The sequence below is a fragment of the Bufo gargarizans genome, chromosome 8, assembly GCF_014858855.1.
Source record: "Bufo gargarizans isolate SCDJY-AF-19 chromosome 8, ASM1485885v1, whole genome shotgun sequence".
In the NCBI taxonomy this organism is placed as follows: Eukaryota; Metazoa; Chordata; class Amphibia; order Anura; family Bufonidae; genus Bufo; species Bufo gargarizans.
Window position 1 is genome coordinate 6356671 of NC_058087.1, and position 21217 is coordinate 6377887.

At 44.2% G+C, this 21217-nt stretch overlaps 1 protein-coding gene across 6 annotated transcripts in view; it reads left to right on the plus strand.

The window, feature by feature from the left end:
• Positions 1–21217, plus strand: part of GTDC1 (glycosyltransferase like domain containing 1) — a 264439-nt gene that overhangs the window by 122852 nt on the left and 120370 nt on the right. For all 6 annotated transcript variants that reach the window (XM_044303929.1, XM_044303926.1, XM_044303925.1 and 3 more), the window contains exon 6: positions 10237–10346. In XM_044303929.1, coding sequence (XP_044159864.1) covers positions 10237–10346 — 110 coding nt within the window. The remainder of the gene's footprint in view (positions 1–10236; positions 10347–21217) is intronic.

The window sequence follows — 21217 nt, forward strand, 5'->3', positions numbered from 1 at the left end:
TTCTGGTGTACATGCTGTTGGCCACATTTACTAAGCTTTTTAGGTAGTTTTGTGACCTTGCTTGATAAGTAGGAGGGGACTATTAGTAAAGGGGAATGGCTTTTTGGAAAGGGCATGGAAACATTGTGCGCTAGAAATTGCAATATAATTTCAGCTCCTGAGGCTACATGCACACTGCTGTTGTTTTGTTCCGCGTCCAAGCCGCAGTTTTTGAGACTTGGATGCGGACCCATTCACTTCAATGGGGCCACAAAAGATGCGGACCGCACTTCGTGTGCTCCGTTCTGTGAACCTCTTTGCGGACAAGAATAGGCAGTAATATTAAAAGCTGCCCGTGCCGTTCCGCAGGTTGCGGAACGCACACGGACGCCATCCGTGTTTTGCACACAACGGTCGTGTGCATATAGACCATTCTGATGAAAAGTAAGCCAACTAATAGGTGGTCCGTCTGTCTGGTCTACTTTTGCTCTGTCTAAATATCATTTTATTTTATTTTTTTCTCGAAGTGTTCCTTTAAGGGTCGAAATAACCTGGTAATTAACGTATTAAAGTTCTACAGCATTAAGGCAATGGAGCTGAATAGAGCCCAACAACAAATTTTCGATATTTTTTTTTCTTTTTTTTTCTTATATTCAAAATTTGAAGGGATTTTTTCCCCCCCCACTCAACTAGCTAATGATTATTTCATGCCATTCTTCCCCGCTCGTGTCACCAAACCTTACAGTCGTTTCCCGTGTTGTAAGCTAAATGTTCACATTACAAATCCGATATCTAGTCTGTCACTGTTTTTATCATTATGCAAAATGGTTTAAAAAATTCATCTAGTAATGTAATGTGTGGATCTCGGAGAACAAAGTGGATTTTCTTTAGTGAATACTACAAAAGCTCTCTACGGATACATCTTAAAGGCATCATGTTTTCAATAAACTTCAAAACACTTGCACTTTTTCCCGGCGAAATGAAAGGATATTCAAATAGGATGCGAACAGCTTTGAGATGGAGAAAGCTAATGAAGTATGCATGCTGTATTACACAAAACAGGAGTCTTCTCTTATTAGATATTAATTAAATCAATTATGAATACATGGGGAGAACAAGAACTAATAGGGGCTGCTGTCCGATATCATAGCCATACTGTATTCCTATTGTCTATCACATGGCTTAAAGGGGTTTTAAGCAAGTGCCTTCAGAATACCCCCTGATACAGAAGATTCATACTTACTTGCTCCACACCGCTTCAGTCCTCCACGCTACCTCTATCGTTTGGTCCCTGCACTGTATTCTTCTGGCGGTGCATGGGCATGGTCACATGCACTGCTCCAGCCATGGCGGTGCATGGGAATGGTCACATGCACTGCTCCAGCCAATGACTGGCTTCAGCAGTGATGTAGTCACAAGCAGCACGTCACCGCTGAAGCCACTCATTGGCTGGAGCAGTGCATGTGACCATGCTCACGCCCTGCCGGAAGAGACAGCAGAAGCAGCATGGAGCAGGTAAGTATGACTCTTCTGTTTCAAGAGAGAGGCACTTTCTTAAAAATAGTTATAGCCAGAAAACCCCTTTAAGTTACTCTTTGGGTGGCTTAGATGTAATGCAAGGTTTCCCCTGCTGAAACAGGTCTTCTGAAGTCTGCAGAGGTTTTTACAGCTTGACCCGTATCAGAAGCCATCATTCATCTGAAGAGGTGTTGTCTTCATCAACCGACCCTCGCCATACAATGAACGTTCTGATGGGTTCTAATGTTCTATAGGGAAGATTTATGAATCAGTTTAATGCAGTAAAAAAGTCACAAGTGATGGCGCAGATGGTCCAGCAAGTAGTTCCTAAGACAGAGATGTCAGGAGAGGTGACGGCTACTCTTTAAATGGTCACTAACTTTTAAAAAACTTTCAAAAGTTTAGTGTGCTGGCGGTCTGAGTGCTGAGACACCCGCTGATCTTTAAAATAACGGGAGAGAAGCGAGCGCATATCGCGCTCTCTCCTCGCTTTATGAGACGGGCTCTGTAGAAGACTATGGGCCCATCTGGATTCCAACCTCTGCAGAGCGCTATATGCGCATGCTTCTCTCTCCTCGTTCTAGGGATCCGCGGGAGTCTCAGCGCTCAGATCCCCACTGATCTCAACTTTTAATATGTCTCTATCGAATTTTTTTTTTTTTTTTTTTTTTTTTTTTTAAGTTAGTGGCCCTTTAACTTTTGATAAACTGGCAGACAATCCAGTTACTAAGATTGTAGTAGTAATGTGGTGTAGATTTTGCCGTAAGAGCCTCACCAGTTGGATTCATGAGTGGGGCGAGGTTCACCGTTTGGGGAGTATTCTGAATTACAGTACCAGTGATTTACCTTTCTGTGAAAGTTTCTGTACAGTTTTCACATGTGCAGTACACGGCGTCTTAGGCGAGGTGGCTTGTCCCTACGTGACTTTCTTCAACTGCCAAAGACAATATTAATGACTAATGGAAGGCATATTTATTTCTGATATTGTTCTGCTCTTGTACCTCATCTCTGCTTCAAATATAAAGCTACAATCCTTCTACTGGATATTTCCATTATCCCAAAGATCTGCATTTCAGATACAGGTATGTTATCTATTAGCCAGAATACTTGGGACTTACGGTTTCCCGGATAAGAGTTTTTCTTCATAATTTGGAACACTATGTACGCCTTAAATATCCTGATACATATTTACAGGTTAACCCCTGGTATACACGTCACAGCCGTGTCGCTTTGTTTCTAAAGCACGGCTTTCTACCAAGGTGCCCACTACCGTATATGACCTTAATGTTTTGGGTGCTCCCAGCAAGCAATGCAGCTAAAATACCAGGGTGACGTTCTCTCCTATACACCGTAAATAATTTACATCTGCAAAATTATAAGGTGACCATTCAAGTACATTCCCTCGATCCCACATATTATCTTCACATATCAATCAGCCAACAAATTAAAACCACCTGTCTAATATTATGTGGTTCCCCTGTGTGGCACCAAAACAGCTCTCACTCTTTGAGGCATGGACTCCACGAGACCTCTGAAGGTGATATCTGGCACCAAGGAGTTCAGATCACATTGCTAAGTCCTGTACATCGTAAGGTGCGGCATCCATGGATCAAACTTGCTTTACTTCAGCATATCCCAGAGATTTTCAATGGCATGAAGATCTGGGAAATCTGGAGGCCAAGTGATCACCTTAAACTCTTTGTCGCGTTTCTCAGTCCATTCCTGAACACTTTTTGCATTGTGACCGGCGCATAGTCTTGCTCAAAGACAACCCTGCCATTAGGGAATGCTGGGGTTTGTCTGTACAGTTCTGCTGGGCTTGCTGGGTCTGTACGCGTTGCAGTGGTCGCCATATGGCACTGTGCTAAAGTAGAGTAGGCACCCACTCAAAAGAGGCCACCTTGACGTACTGAGTGGGCTTGTGCATTTTGATAAAAATATATACAAAGTTCCTCACGTACAGTTTATAAATGATGCTGAAAAGCAACAGATCAATGCCTGGCATCTGAATGGGCGATTTATGATTGTCTGTACAATGTTTAGGTAGGTGGTACGTGTCACATCCACATGATGCCAGAACGCAAGGTCTCCCAGCAGAACATTGCCCAGAGCATCACTCTGCCTCCGCCAGCTTGTCTTCTTACCATGGCTTATCCTGCTGCCATCTCTTCCCCAGGTACAGTATCTCACAAAAGTGAGTCCACCCCTCACATTTTTGTAAATATTTTATTAAATCTTTTCATGGGACAACACTGAAGATCTGACACTTTGATACAATGTAAAGTAGTCAGTGTACGGCTTGTATAACAATGTAAATCTGGTGTGCCTTCAAAAATGGTCAAAATTTGTCCAAATAACTATTTTCCCTCCTAGGTGTCATGTGACTCGTTAGTGTTACAAGGTCTCAGGTGTGAATAGGGAGCAGGTGTGTTACATTTGGTGTTATCGCTCTCACACACTCTCATACTGATCACTGGAAGTTCAGCATGGCTCCTCAGGGCAAAGAACGCTCTGAGGATCTAAAAAAAAGAATTGTTGCTCTATATAAAGATGGCCAAAGCTATAAGAAGATCGCCAACACCCTGAAACTGAGCTGCAGCATGGTGGCCAAGACCATACAGCGGTTTAACAAAACAGGTTCCACTCAGAACAGGCCTTGCTGTGGTCGACGAAAGAAGTTGAGTGCATTTGCTCAGCTTCATTTCCAGAGGTTTCTATTTCTTTTCAAAATAGACATATGAGTGCTTACAGCATTGCTGCAGAGTTTAAAGGGGTGGGGGGTCAGCCTGTCAGTGCTCAGACCATACGCCGTCCCAGAAGGAAGCCTCTTCTAAAGAAGATGCACAAGAAAGCCGACAAGCAGACTAAGGACATGGATTACTGGAACCATGTCCTGTGATCTGATGAGACCAAGATAAACTTGGGTTATATAATGTCAATCGTATGTGGCAGCAGCCAGGTGAGAAGTACAAAGACAAGTGTGTCTTGCCTACAGTCAAGCATGGTGGTGGGAGTGTCATGGTTTGTGGCTGCATGAGTGCGGCTGGCTGTGGGGAGCTACAGGTCATTGAGGGAACCGTAAATGCCAACATGTACTGTGACATACTGAAGCAGAGCACAATCCCCTCCTTTCGGAAACTTAGTCGCGGGGCAGTATTCCAACATGCTAAAGACCCCAAACACACCTCTAGGACAACCACTGCCTTGCTACAGAAACTGAGGGTAAAGGTGCTAGAATGGCCAAGCATGTCTCCAGACCTAAATCCTATTGAGCATCTGTGGGGCATCCTCAAACGGAAGATGGAGAAACACAAGGTCTCTAACATCCACCAGCTCCTTGATGTCGTCATGGAGGATGGAAGAGGATTCCAGTGGCAACCTGTGAAGCTCTAGTGAACTCCATGCCCAAGAGAGTTAAGGCAGTGCTGGAAAATACTGGTGGCCACACAAAATATTGACAATTTGGGCACAATTTGACCATTTTCACTTAGGGGTGTACTCACTTTTGTTGCCAGTGGTTTAGACATTGATGACTGTGTGTTGAGTTATTTTGAGGGCACACCAAATTTACATTGTTATACAAGCCGTACTCTGACTACTTTACATGGTATCAATGTTTCAGATCTTCAGTGTTGTCCCATGAAAAGATATAATAAAATATTTACAAAAATGTCAGGGGTGGACTCACTTTTGTGAGATACTGTAAGTGACACAAACGCACTTGGCTGTCCGTATAGAGTAAAAGGAAACGGGATCTATCACACCAGGTCACCTTCTTCCATGGCTCCATAGTTCAGGTCTGATACTCATGTGGTCATTGTAGATGTTCTGAACGGTCTGTGGCTCCATCCTTAGCCAGCTCTGAAGCCCTGTGTGACCTGACACCTTTCTGTCATAGCCAGAGGTAACATTTTCAGCAATTTGTCCTACGGTAGCTGCACGGAGAGATCGGTCTTGACATATATCAAATGCATATGGCCACACCATCATGGGAATGTGTTTTGATGTTACTTTTCATGACTATGGATCCATGCACATACCCACACATCGATAGGGGCAAAAACATAACTCATTTACTGCTTCCCCACTGGTCCAAGAGCTGGAAATTCATCCAAATGGAGACACAAAACCAATTAACCGGAGAGCGCCTTTTATATTTATTGTCGCCCTATTTTTATTCTCTTCCACAGGTCCCATTGCCCTCCTACAGTATAAAAAATACCAACAAAATATAGACAACAAGCTGTCAATTGGGATTTTATTTTTTTCTTAACTTGCCGTCAACATGTCCTTATTTGCAAGGGCTTTGCCTTTCCTGCAAATTCTTGGTGTGAAAATCCAATTTTTTCTGAAATGAGGAAAAAAGGGAAGGCGGTCGGAGCCGTGTCCTTGTTGCCCTGGAAACAGATTTATTTATTAAAAGGGTAGAAATAAAATGAGCTAATATACCACATACCTGCACATCCGCAAACTCTTATTTCAGCTTTAGTTGACAATTAAGTCCTGGACAGCTACAGCCAGGGGTTAATGTTACTCATTAGAAGAACTGGGTCATTACTGGCAAATCAAGCCACTTACCGCAGCCAGACTTAAAATGCAAAAAAAGAAAAAATAAATCCTGGATCTCGACTAGTGAGATTTTTATGTTAATTAACCTTACTTTCTATGATTATATATATATGTATATGTACTGGGCTGTGTATCAGTTAATTAAAAAAAAAAAAGCGAGTTTACTTCTCTCGACTCGTTATTTTCCCTTGTCTTTGAAATGGTTTCATTATTTCATAGCAAATGCTTGTGTCTATATGACAAGCAAAACGGGTATTAAAACTAAGAAGAGACACATCATGGAAATCAGTTTGATCACAGGGGAATGAGCAAATAAAGCTGCGGAAATGGGAAGAAATAAGCTTTGCTAATACCTCACCTAAGGAGCATCATGTAAACCCGGCAGAGCCGGAGATTTTGTAGGTGTTGTGTGGCTGTGTGTTTATGCAGCGCTTGACCTTCAGCAGAGAAAAGTTTGTTACAACTTTGTAGAACTTTTTGCTTCTTGTTTGTTTTTTGTGTGGCTCTTTTTTTTTTTTTTTTTTTTTTTCTCTCTCTTTTATATCCAACAGTCAATGTGACTTTCAACTACTGATACAGGAGGATAGCTTGATCATAGCTTTTTTATTTTTTTATGTTCTTTTAGGCGCCTTTCACGCAGTCAGTGTTTGGTCAGTGATTTCCATCAGTGATTGTGAGACAAAACCAGGAGTGGAGGCTACTCAGCGATAAGGTATAATGAAAAGCACCTATTCTGTGTTTTTGACCTGTACCTGTTTTTTTTTGGCTCACGGTCAGGCCTCCTGCACACAACCGTATCCGTTTTGCGGTCCACAAATCGCGGATCCGCAAAATATGGACCCACTGTAAAATATTCTATTCTTGTCAGCAACAATAGGACAGGTTCTATAATTTGCCACACGGATGACTTCCCATTTTTTGCAGATCCGTAGCAATGAATGGGTCCATGTGCAATCTGCAAAAAATGCGGATGGGACGTGGACCAAAAATACGGTTGTATGCATGAGGCCTCACTGATGGAAATCATTGAGCATACACTGTGTGAAAGCGGCCTTAGGGCTCATTCACACAACCGTATGAATGAGTCCGCATGCGGACCCATTCATTTCAATGGGGCTGCAAAAGATGCGGACAAGTACACCGTTATTACGTACGGCAGCCCCCTCAAAAAATAGAGAGCATGTCCTATTCTTGTCCGCAATTGCGGCCAAGAATAGGCATTTTCTATGAGAGTGGCGGCCATGTGCAGCCCGTAAACTGCGTAACACACACGGGCCGGTATCAGTGTTTCATAAAACACATACGGCCGTCTGAATGAGCCCTTACAAAGAGTTTCTTAAAAGGTGTTTCAAGCTCTGCAGGCTGTAGCTGAATACCAATTTTTTGTGTTTTAGGCTAATTTTACATGAGCAAGTTTTCTGTCCATTTGCAGACAGACAGCATCCAGGCGGACTCCTGATCCATTCACTTCAGTGGACATATGCACATTCTTTTCACGCATCATCTTTGCATTCAGGAAAAATCGCAGCATGTTCTATATTGTCCGTTTTTCACACAAACAGAAGATATCTGGACGCAATTCATTTTTCACTGATGGTTGCTGGGAAATGTTGAGTGTTATCCTTCAGGTGTTCTTCACATGCGTGAAAAACGGATGCAATCCTGACAGAGAGAACTGAAACATTGAATGTAACCGCAGACAAAACTGATTCAACTTGCCTGCAAAACCATCAGTTTTTCACTGAACAGACCCCAACACGTTCCGTATTGCTCAGTCCTTAGTCTCGTGTCCTGAGAGGGGAAACCAGTTTGAGTGCCACCAAATTTCAAAAACGTCATTTTGTTCATAAAGGAGGGAATACGTTTTAAGGGCTCTTGTTCCCGAAAGAAAATGCTTTTATTCTTTATGCAAATGTAATCTTCAGTGCACTGAGGGGTTGAGCTTAGCCCTTCGGTGCAACTGAGCACCTCAACTTTCTATTTCATTTGCATAAAGAATAAAAGTCCTTTTTCTCTGGAAAACCGCAACCCTTTTTTAACAAGACAGGGCAGATCCTGCTGGATAAAATAATACCTATCAGGCAATATGCCTGGTTTAATGGGGTTGACCCTGCTGACAGGTTCACTTCAAATGTAGTTTTTTTTTGTTTGTTTTGTAAAATATCTTCCTACAATATCCACTCCACTTCTAGAATATGTCAGTTATATTTCCTGTGGATTGTAGGTAGCTTAGTGTTCTACTATAATAGGATGCCCACCCTTGTAGGAAGATATTTGGGGTCGACAGAAGATATTTTTTGGCCTTGTCCTTCCCTTGCCAACTTGGCCGCTTGCAGACTGCCCACTGTTCTTATCCCTGGTTGCAGTTTCCAACCTTTATAATGGACATGCCATGTAGATGAATGTTTTTGTATGAGAGTTGAAATCATGATTGAGATTTCTATTCAAGAACTTTGTCAGATTGAATAGTTTTGAGCACATTTCAGGCTAAGAAGAATAGTTGTCATCTTTAGCCCGGTTAGGGAAGGTTCAGACTGAGGATTTTGTCCATGTATCCCACCGCTGTGCTGCGGTTTCTACCGGGAGTTTTCATGCGGGTCCACTCAAGGTGTAGCTCCATTGATCGGCTCCCACTGAAGCTTTGCGAAGGGGCCCACACGGCATCTGCGCCAAGAATGGACCTGTCCTGTGCTTTCTTTGTGTGGATTTGGAAACTACGTGGCAAAAACCCTAGGCCGCATGAACTGTGCCCGGCCTCCTATTGAAAACAGTGGGAGGTGGTTTCAGAGCAGATTCAGCCAGGTTTTCGGCACCGATTCCACGCCGAAAACCCACGCCCAGAAACCTACATATGAACCTACCCTTAACCATTAATCTAATTGCATAATTTGTCTTTACTCCACCTCTGAATACTATGATATGTCCCCCTGGGAACAAGAATATGCATGTGAACATGCCGGAGAATCTTCATGTATGAGTGGATTTGCTCCTCAAGTAGAATTTTAGAAAAATGACCTAGTTTCCAAGTGGTCATGATGATATTGACCTGTATGAATGAATGAGATGGTGAAAGATCTTGTGCTGGAAAATGGTCAATCTCAGTGACGTGATTGTACATTGAATAGCTGAAGTAGCTAAATTTACTCACGATATCTTTGCCCGATGCCCTGGCGGAGCGTGGAAATTTCCTCCTCAGCCTTACTGATGGACATGTCCATCCTTGACCACTATTTTTAAGTATTGACCGCCAGTCGTTCATTGGTGAAGGAGGTTTGAAAATGTTGGTGAAGGACTTCCCGAAATGTCCCGGATATGAATGTCTAAAAAAAAAACTAGCTCATCCACGTATAATGTCCCAGTCTCAAGTCGCTTCTCCTCTAGTTTTGCCTTCAGAGTTAATGGGTAGTGACTTTTGATACCCACTGTCTGTCTATGCGCCTTTAGTATTGCACTGGGGAAATAAATGGGAGCAGAGGTTTCCGAGGTTCTGTGAGTTATGGCAATTATTAAAATTGTTTGCAGGATTCTCAACCACTGTTACAATATTTTCCCTCAGATTTTTGTGTCATTTCCCCTTATGACATCCGCAACCGAAGCCCCAGCTGCAGTCATTTATCTCTAAATGCATTTTAGCCTCAATTTTCCTTTTAACCTGCTCAGAAATCTACCCGATGGTAATATCACATCCAACACGCCACTAGAATGTCTTTGCTGATAATTCAACAAAACTTTTTTAATTTTTTTTCAAACTCTTTCTCTATTTGCTAACCGTGGCCAACAGCATCGAAGACGCAGACCCGCATTATTCCAGCAAAGATCTAAACCTTGTATTACCTGGAGAGAAAACTCCTCTAGATGGAAAAAACAAGTGTTAGGTTATCTAAGCATTAGCTCCGATGGCCGCGTGAACTCTTCAACTTGAACGTACACGATGGAAAAAAACGTGATTGTGCAATGATCAGAAGCCAATGGCTCCAAGCTAAAAAATACTCATAACCTTCTCCGCAGTCGAAGAGTGAAGAGCCAGGGCCACGGGGCAAAGGCATTAAATGCTTTTGAAATACCTTCGGCCCCCGAAACCCAAAAATGATATCCTTAGAACAGAACCTCGGCCGTCTCCCTTGTGTGGTTTTTATCTTTCCAAGCAAAACATATTTTCTTTTCATTTAGGGAACATGATAAAGATCCAGAGACCTTCTTCAAAATTATGATGAAACTAAAAGACCAGGGGCTGCCGTTCCGCCTGTCGGTGCTCGGGGAGACGTTTACTGATTTGCCAGGTATATATGCAGTTTCTTCTCTTATTGTAGGGTGTAATTATATGTATTTTCACTGCATCGTTGCAAAAGTTATTGTATTGGGATGTTGGTAAAGTCTATTTTTGCAGGATTTTTTCCTGCCAGGTCTTTGGAGCTTGTTGATTTTGGGGAAAGATAAAAGCACTTAGACTTTGACTTGGGCTGAAGACCGGAATGATGTACTGCTTTCCTACAGCTCCACTATTGGGACTAAGAGCAACATAGAAGTTTGGTTTTTGGCTGTCATGATTGTGGACTAAAAGGGGAGGGGCAGCTTGGATTTGTCCCATTCTGTTCTCCTTGGGCAACTTGAGCCTGCGCAGAACTGTCAATATTTGCAAATATGGGAGGAAGGGGAGATCACTCTAAAGTCATTCAAGCATGTGAAGATGGGGATGTCCCCCTTGTTAAAAGGGTTTTTCTGGGACCCATCAACCCACCTTAATTAATCAAGGACCCAGTGGGACCATGACTAATCATATGTTGCCTGCAGAAGAAAGTTTCCAATATATGTATCATCTCAAAGTTGTGTTGATTGGACACTCTGGAACCTGGACACCTAACGCTCCTCTGTATCTGCTGACATAATGTCCTTTTCAAGGTTTCTGGTCTGATCTATGAATAGGGACTTTGGCAGTCCCTGGACGGGGGAGATGCTTTGGACGGGATAGGAACTATTTGTCTTCCTGGCTCATCATGCTCAGATAAGGTGGATTCAGGCGTTTGCGCGTGTGCCAGTGAGTCAAGTAATTCTGGCCCGACCTGCTTAAGGGCATGATGTTGGTGGATGTAGGATTTTCTGAAGAAGAAGGTCATGTTGACTAGGTTCAGAACATCCAATCAACACAACTTTGAGATGGTAAGTATATTGGAAACGTTATTCTGAAGGTAAGATATGAGTAATTGAGTTGGGTTCCTGGGTCCTGGAAAACCCCTTTAAGGATTCCCACCCTGTTAGAACTGTACAGTTTAGTAAATAATCATCTTTGTATTTTTGGAGTTTATTAACTTTTTTGAAGGGGCAGAGGATCTGGGTGCTTTTCTGGCTTGTCTGTTTTAGTTAAATCATTGTATACCCCATTAAATTAGAATTGTGTGCCTTATTTTCTTAGAGATTTACATTGTGCTATTCCTCTGTTATACCTCCTTGAAATGAATGCATTGACAATTGGGTGTTACCAGTTGGGGGTGTGTCCTTACACCCTTTTTCTCTGTCCAATCAATGCTGAAAGAATCAGGATGTAGAGACACACCCCTTTGAAAATGAGAATGGTAACACAGAAATGGAAAATTCTCCTGGTAAGGAAGGAGGGGAGAGTAGGATGCCCCGGTCTTCAACTGGTTAAGGGGTGCTCCAATAATTTAGATTAACAGGCCATCAATGTGTGGTCAGTGGGGAACTTCTCCCAACCAATATGTGTCAGGGACTCCCCCCCCCCCCCCCCCCCCCCCATTCATAAATTGACAGTATCTGAAGGCCATCAGTGTAAAATCCTGGACGACCTTGGCTATTTAATGTGTATATGTGCTCATGCACATGACTGTGTGCCGGCCGAGTCCGTAATGCGGCCCGAACACAGCAGTTCAGCAATATACGGGCCCCAGCCGTATTTGTATCACATAACAGATGGGTCCGCATCAAGTGAATAGGCCCGCAATCCAGAAGGTCTGGTGCCGAACGGAGGCACGGAACCCATGCACTACATTTTTGCGGTCCGGATCGCGCACCTCATTCAAGTGAATGGGTCCACATTAGGCGGCCCTACGGTCGGTGCCCTTGCATTGCACGGGCCCAGCTGGCACACGGTCGTTTGCGTGAGCCCTAACTGTGAGATGTTGAACATGGAGGGTTCACATACTTTTGTGTATGAGATATATGACTTGCTAATGATGTATACAGCGATTTTTTTTATTTTTATTTTTTTTTTGCGCCGCTGTCTCCTATAAAGCCAATACCTTCACTCTTCTCCTATAAGGCGCGATATGAATGGACATGAAAAATGCATGAGTTTATATACCGGACGTGTCTGCTCCAAATATTTAAAGACGATGAGTTGCTTTGTTTGTTCATTGCTTTGGGCAAAGATGTTTATTGCATTTGGTTTTAATAATATCCCTTCACGGGGAAATTTTCATCTCGCATAGGTCTAGAATGGCGCATCTCACATCACAACGGACTGCCAGCTCCGCGTCAGGCAGGAGGAAATCATCTGATTGAGTATAATAATTCGTATATGCAAACCCTGCATTATATGACAGTGGCTTATTGCAGACCTGTAACCTGCACATCAGACGGACAGCGGGAGCTCGTAGAGGTGTCTGTCCCACCTATGAAGTACTGACCTGTACTCCTCCCGCTCCCCCATCATGGAGGCTGGTTGGCCTTGGTTGACGTATGTCACATGTCACCTAATAATCTATTAGTAGTTTATAATCAGTCTGTAAAGGAAATCCACGCTTCATGCACTGGGAGACTGCTGCTGGTCCACAGCATTTAAAGGGGTATTCCAATCTTATCGCTAGGACAAATCAGCAGCGCCCCAGCTGTTAGGAAACTACAACTCCCAGCATGCTCCCTTCACTTCTATGGAAGTTCCCAAAATAACTAAGCAAGTTTGCATTCCGGAGTGCCGGAGGTTGCTGACCTTTGCGCTAGGATATGCCATCATGTTATGATCGGTGGGGGTCCGACCTCTGGGACCCCATAGATCCTTAGAACTAGGGAGCGACAGCTCTGATTTAGTGCTGCATCCCCTTCTAAGTTTTGCTTGCATCAAAGAGCTTCCTGCCCGCTAGCCCCTTTAACTTGCAGGGTATACCGGTGAAGGGGACGTAGAGTTAAACTAGTGTTGCAGCCCCTTCATCGTCAGGATCAGTAGGTCAGACCCCCACGATCGTTAAGTGATGGCATATGCTCTCAACAAGATGGAACAGCTCCCTTACAATTTTGGTCGCAAAAAAAAAAGGACCGAATCTGCGCTGAAACCACCTCCTACTGTTTTTAATGGGCCACCGCGCAGCAGTTCATGCATCTGAGGGTTTGTGCCATGCAATTTCCAAGACCTGTACGCTCTTTTCGATGGTTACTGCCCGGACACTTCGCAAAGCCGCAGTCGGAGCCTTCTTGTGGTTTAGCCCCATTCAATGGAAGTAAACCTAGAGCGGGTCCAGATCAAAAGCCATGGCAGAAAGCACAGCGACTTCTACTGTGGGATACCAGAGGGATTTTGTGCCGACATATACAGTACAGACCAAAAGTTTGGACACACCTTCTCATTCAAAGAGTTTTCTTTATTTTCATGACTATGAAAATTTTAGATTCACACTGAAGGCATCAAAACTATGAATTATCACACGTGGAATTATATACATAACAAAAAAGTGTGAAACAACTGAAAATATGTCATATTCTAGGTTCTTCAAAGTAGCCACCTTTTGCTTTGATTACTGCTTTGCACACTCTTGGCATTCTCTTGATGAGCTTCAAGAGGTAGTCACCTGAAATGGTCTTCCAACAGTCTTGAAGGAGTTCCCAGAGATGCTTAGCACTTGTTGGCCCTTTTGCCTTCACTCTGCGGTCCAGCTCACCCCAAACCATCTTGATTGGGTTCAGGTCCGGTGACTGTGGAGGCCAGGTCATCTGGCGCAGCACCCCATAACTCTCCTTCATGGTCAAATAGCCCTTACACAGCCTGGAGGTGTGTTTGGGGTCATTGTCCTGTTGAAAAATAAATGATGGTCGAACTAAACGCAAACCGGATGGAATAGCATGCCGCTGCAGGATGCTGTGGTAGCCATGCTGGTTCAGTATGCCTTCAATTTTGAATAAATCCCCAACAGTGTCACCAGCAAAGCACCCCCACACCATCACACCTCCTCCTCCATGCTTCACGGTGGGAACCTGGCATGTAGAGTCCATCCGTTCACCTTTTCTGCGTCGCACAGAGACACGGTGGTTGGAACCAAAGATCTCAAATTTGGACTCATCAGACCAAAGCACAGATTTCCACTGGTCTAATGTCCATTCCTTGTGTTCTTTAGCCCAAACAAGTCTTTTCTGCTTGTTGCCTGTCCTTAGCAGTGGTTTCCTAGCAGATATTCTACCATGAAGGCTTGATTCACACAGTCTCCTCTTAACAGTTGCTAGAGATGTGTCTGCTGCTAGAACTCTGTGTGGCATTGACCTGGTCTCTAATCTGAGCTGCTGTTAACCTGCGATTTCTGAGGCTGGTGACTCGGATGAACTTATCCTCCGCAGCAGAGGTGACTCTTGGTCTTCCTTTCCTGGGGCGGTCCGCATGTGAGCCAGTTTCTTTGTAGCGCTTGATGGTTTTTGTGACTGCACTTGGGGACACTTTCAAAGTTTTCCCAATTTTTCGGATTGACTGACCTTCATTTCCTAAAGTAATGATGGCCACAATGATGGTTTTTCTTTACTTAGCTGCTTTTTTCTTGCCATAATACAAATTCTAACAGTCTATTCAGTAGGACTATCAGCTGTGTATCCACCTGACTTCTCCACAACGCAACTGATGGTCCCAAGCCCATTTATAAGGCAGGAAATCCCACTTATTAAACCTGACAGGGCACACCTGTGAAGTGAAGACCATTTCAGGTGACTACCTCTTGAAGCTCATTAAGAGAATGCCAAGAGTGTGCAAAGCAGTAATCAAAGCAAAAGGTGGCTACTTTGAAGAACCTAGAATATGACATATTATCAATTGTTTCACACTTTTTTGTTATGTATATAATTCCACATGTGTTAATTCATAGTTTTGATGCCTTCAGTGTAAATCTACAATTTTCATAGTCATGAAAATAAAGAAAACTCTTTGAATGAGAAGGTGTGTCCAAACTTTTGGTCTGTACTGTACCTCCGTGTGAACCTACCCTAAATCTGAAGCAGAGCTGCAGTAGGATGGGGAATGGGCACTGTGTATGGGGGATAAACGGAATACCCCTTTAACTTACGGAATAATCTGTATTAGGCTTCTTTCACACTAGTGTTAGGCTTGTCTGATGGGCTGTATCGACAGTGTGCTGCGGTATTTGTCCGTCCGCCTCTCGGCATGTGGCCGCAGCACGGCAAGCATCTCCCGTCTGTCCCCATTATAGTGAAGACTTCCAGACCAGACTTCCGGCGGCACACGTGGAGCAGCCTGCCAGACCAGCCTAATGCTAGTGTGAAAGAAGCCTTAAAAGATTGTCTAAGCATTAGAGAAAAGGCTGGGATAGTTTCTACAAATGGTCACTGAGGGACCCCTATGACGGGGTCTGCTGAGGGTCCAGTATGTCTCGCAGCAGCAACATCTCAGCACACTGCACCCAATAAAGGCACCTAAAGCATATGTGAACCCGACCTTACATTTGTTGCTATTAGGCCAGATTATGAGCATCACTTACACGAAATATGAGAAGAAATAATCTTGCCCATCGCTAATTGCCTCTCCCCGCGTCAGGCACGCACACACATGCTAATGCCTCTTGTTTATACAGTGCCCGGTCATCTTTCCAGGCAGGGTTAAAGCCTTCTGTCGGTTTTTCGGTGAAGACGTTGAGATGAGAACAGTTGCCAACGCTTCAGACAACCTTTTTGAAAAATAATTGGAAACAGAGAGGTGGATTAAACAGGGAAAATCTCTTTTTTTTATTTATTTTTTTATGCTCTAATCATGTGGATCTGTTCCAGATAACATTTGGGACCTTTTGGAGATTGAGATGAGAGGGTGGAGCAGGTGAGATGCCAGAAAATGACATCAGTATTGGCGACATTTGTGCATAAGTCAGCATGATCTATCGCCCTTTCGGGAGCTGTAGGACACACAGCCCGAGAACGTTCTTCTCCTACCTGTTTAGGATCATGGCATGTGTTTCACCAGGCGCTTTCTTGGCTCTTAGATACCTTAGAGAGGCCCTGTCTCCCCGACAATAGTAAATAGTAGTCCCTGACATCCCGTATGTAAAGTCACTTTTTATACATTTCATTTTCTGGGAAAGCTGGGTTCTACTCATTGTGGCTATGGTAGAGCTGTCAGTCTAACAATGGGGGTTGTCCAGCTTTTTTTTCCTTTTTTTAAATTTCAGTCCCAGCTTACTGAAAGCATACTCACCTGCTCCCTGCGGCTCCGTTCTGCCTTCCTTCTCCGGTCTTCGCCCTGTAACCTTCCGCACAGATGAGGTCACTTCTGCTGCAGCCAATGGCTGGCCTTCAGAGGTGACGTGTCCCCAAGCGGTGCATAAACCAGCAGTGACGTGCCACTTGGGGACACACCACCACTGAGCCCAGTCCTTCTGGAGGTTTGCAGAACAGGACCGGAAGTCCACTCCCCAAATGTCAAGTCACCGCTGGGTCACATGTTGCTTGGGGACATTTCTCAACTGAGCACAGTCATTGGCTGCAGTGGCTCGTGCCACCCTGTCCGTCCAGAAGATTATTGGATGGGATCAGAAGAGCAGTGAAGGGAGCTTCAGGGATCTGGTGAGTATAGGTTTTTCCACAGGTTCAGCCGGCTGAGGTGGAAATAAAAAATAAAAAAAAGTGTTGAAAGCTGGAAAATCCCTTTAAGGGTAGGGGCCACATTGTATGGACGAGGTTTTGGGGCATATCTGTCTGCAGGATTAGAAAGGAATCGGAAATATAAGGAAGGATTTCTACTTCTTCCTGGTTGATCCACTTATGGCTAAAAATCCTGTAGGCCTTGACCAAAAAACTCTGTGTGCCGTACCCTTAGACTCCTGAATTACCGATGTACTAAGGCTGAGTTCGCACGACTGCTTCCATTTATATCTAAAGCCGCAGAGCTTTGCCGGATCTGTCGTACTACGGATGCCACCGGCGCTCAGTGGGCCTCATTGATTCATAATCGGGTGTACCGGGGTCACATTGTGGTTTCCATCACTTTAATGGGAAGAATGGAGGCTCCACATGCGATGTCTGATGACAGATGTGAACAGAGCCTTAGTTATACAGCGATACATCTCCTGACCTCGCATCAAGTCATAGTTATTTGGCTTTACAAATCTTTAAACAACCCCAAAAAGAGTCTTTGCAACCACACTGAGTGCACACAACAGGTATATGTTAGGAACATGTCGCCCCTACGTTTCCATATTTACTGGATGCCTCTGGGTAGGATAGTGCGGCCAACTGTGCCATTCTATACAAACAAATTACCGTAAGCAGTGTACTGGACCAATGGAAGCCAAAAAGACACTCGCGGGTGTCACCTCCCTTTACACCTGCACACAGAGCTGCTGCGTTACTCTCCTATGTAGGGAAATCGATAGAAATTACTTAACGGGGTGTGCCATCGTAAAATGTTATTTTATAATAATTACGAAAAAGTAGGTATTTGTGTAATATGCTTTGTTACAAATGTGCTACAGTTGTAATTTCTTTTCTTTAAATCGTTATAATGGCGCCTCCTGTTGTATAATCTGTATCGTAATGTACATGTCCGTTTTCTAAGGTGGTCGCACATGCTCAGCTGTTAGAAGCTGTGACAGTTACAGGGAGAGAGCTACAGCAGAAAGGACACAAACCTGCAGAGGAAAGTACATGCATCCTAGAATGCTGCAGCAGAAAAAAAAAACACACCCTCTGAACTGTGATAGAGAGAGCTGCAGGCAAAAAGGACACACCCCTGAGCTGTTATAGGGAAAGAGCTCCAGGCATAAAGGACACACCCCTGAGCTGTGATAGGGAAAGAGCTGCAGGCAAAAAGGACACACCCCTGAGCTGTGATAGGGAAAGAGCTCCAGGCATAAAGGACACACCCCTGAGCTGTGATAGGGAAAGAGCTGCAGGCAAAAAGCACACACCCCTCAACTGTGATAGGGAAAGAGCTCCAGGCATAAAGGACACACCCCTGAGCTGTGATAGGGAAAGAGCTGCAGGCAAAAAGGACACACCCCTCAACTGTGATAGGGAAAGAGCTCCAGGCATAAAGGACACACCCCTCAGCTGTGATAGGGAAAGAGCTGCAGGTAAAAAGGACACACCCCTGAGCTGTGATAGGGAAAGAGCTCCAGGCATAAAGGACACACCCCTGAGCTGTGATAGGGAAAGAGCTCCAGGCATAAAGGACACACCCCTGAGCTGTGATAGGGAAAGAGCTCCAGGCATAAAGGACACACCCCTGAGCTGTGATAGGGAAAGAGCTGCAGGCAGAAAGAACACACCCCTGAGCTGTGATAGGGAAAGAGCTCCAGGCAAAAAGAACACACCCCTGAGCTGCCAGTTGGAAGAGAATCTAGCAGAACATTTAGGAGCAATATATGGGGGGAACTTTGGATCCATGTGGGGTACATGGCTGGTTCTAGCTTGGTTAGAGGTTGTCATGTGCTATACGAGGTCTAAATGTCGTTTTTTTGCATCAATCATGGGATAAACCTTTAAACGATGCAAATTATATCCAGTTTAGGGTGTTTCGGAGGTAATTACCCCCATCAGATACTGAGATGGGCAACCAAGATGATGCAAATATGGCAGAAAAGGATACTAGAGGAAACTTTGGGAATTCTGGATTTTTTCGTGGGGAGGGTTATTTTTACAGTTTTTTTTTTTTTTTGCCAGATTGAAGTAAAGGCTTTTCATGTTTATGGAGATTTGTCCTCTCGTTTCTCGATCTGGTTTATTAGTGAAGCACTTAGGAAATAGAATTGTGTGGCGAGCAGTCATCTCCATCATAGGTTGGAGCGGCTAGGGAAATGTGCCTGGTAATTACATTTTCCTCATAATTGCTGCTCTTAGATGGAAGATGATATCACTTCACTCAGTTAAAACATCTTACTTAAGTCTTCTTGGGCCTGTGTGACTTTTGGGTCTCTCCGAGTACTTACAAGATGCATGTTATTAATTATCTTTACATCTCCGATGGAGATCCCTCCTAATGTGTCTACCTATCCGTGATTCATAGAGAAGGCAGCCATGTTGTCTGCAGGGCCATTTTTGGAGGGGTTTTTCTCTTTCATAGCAATGTCTGCTCACCTAAAGGACCACCTCCTACCCTTGTTACTTTTAGTGCCTCATGTATAATAATTATGGCATATTTCATATAGCATGTGGCGTTAAAAAACTGATGGGAGGTGCCACCTGCCATAGACTTTAATGGAGAGCTACTGCACACTAGTTCCATCGAGGGCAAGACAACCCCCATTCTCCGGATTAGTGAGGGTCCAGTTTGTCGGACAGCCTCCCCTTCCTGATATTTGGATTGTTTCCGTCTCCCACCAATTGGATGTTTCTGGCAGATGAATGTTATTTGTGTATATTCACACTGCAGATTTTTCAATCAAGTTTCTGCCGCAGTTTTGCATGCTGTGGATCCAGTCGTTTTACCCATTGTCACTGGGGACGTGTCCCTACACACCGCCCACTCATTGCTGACTATGCAAGGACACACCCATAGACAAGTAGATTGGTAACGCCCAGTTGTCTCTTAATTTCTTCATTTCCAGGAGGAATAACAGAGAACACAGCGAATACCCGACACACAGGGAGAAGGAACATGGCCCCTCGTGACACAGTTCAAACTGCAAATCTGCTGCGGAGTGAACATGCGCTTAAAGTGACCAATTGGCTTTTGTTTTTTTGCCAGATTAGGCTACTTTCACACTCGCGTTTGGTGCGGATCCGTCATGGATCTGCACAGATGGATCCGTTCAGATAATACAACCGGATCAGAACGGATCCATTTGTATTATCTGTAACATAGCCAAGACGGATCCTTCTTGAACACCATTGAAAGTCAATGGAGGACGGATCCGTTTTCTATTGTGTCTGATTGTGTCAGAGAAAACGGATCCGTCCCCATTGACTTGGATCCGTCCTGGCACACAATGTAAGTCAATGGAGGACGGATCCGTTTTCTCTAACACAATCTGGCACAATAGAAAACGGATCCTTCCCCATTGACTTACTATGTGTGACCGTTTTGCTCAGTTTCGTCAGACGGACACCAAAACGCTGTGGTTATGACCCTCAGCGTCTCTATGACAACTATGAACTGCCAGACCAAAAGGGCTGAAAGTGTTGTCATAGGGACTGGAGCAGAGTTTCCCCTCTCGTAGGAGTCTGACGTCTGATAACACAGCACAGGAAAAAGATTAACAAAGTATCTTACAGTGTTGTTCCTGCAGTTCCTTTGCTGTTTTATCTTGTCTCCATGGTAACAGACTACAGTGCAAACAACCCTGTGTAGTCTGGTTCTGCAGTCGTACGCCCTTCCATCATCCCCTTCCTCTTACTAACATACATTTAGTAGGTTTTTATTTTAGGTGCACTGTAGAAATAAAAAAACGGTTTTAGGCTACTTTCACATTAGCGTTTTTTGCAGATCCAACATGGATCTGCAAAAACGCTTCCGTTGCCATAATACAACTGTCTGCATCCGCCATGAACAGATCCGATTGTATTATGTCATTGAAAGTCAACGGGGGACGAATCCGTTTTCTATTGTGTCAGAGAAAACTGATCCATTCCCATTGACTTACATTGTGTGCCAGGACGGATCTGTCCGGCTCCGCACCACATCGCGGACAGAAAAATGCTGCTTGCGACGGGAGCGCAACCAAGCGGAACGGAATTTATTTTGGTGCATTCCCTTTCGTTCAGTGAATGGAGACAAAACGGAAGTGTTTTCTAGCGGAATTGAAAACGCTAATGTGAAAGTGGCCTATAATCTATGAAGTCACAGCATCCAGTTGTGTTGGAGGCTTTTATGCAAAAGAGCAGTTTTCTGACCATCTCCTCCCACCCTATCTAGACAAAGCTCCTGTTCTGACCCTACGTGGGACCATATTAGTGGTCACCCAGATTTCTCCCTCTCTGACAGCAACTCAAGGGCTTCTCG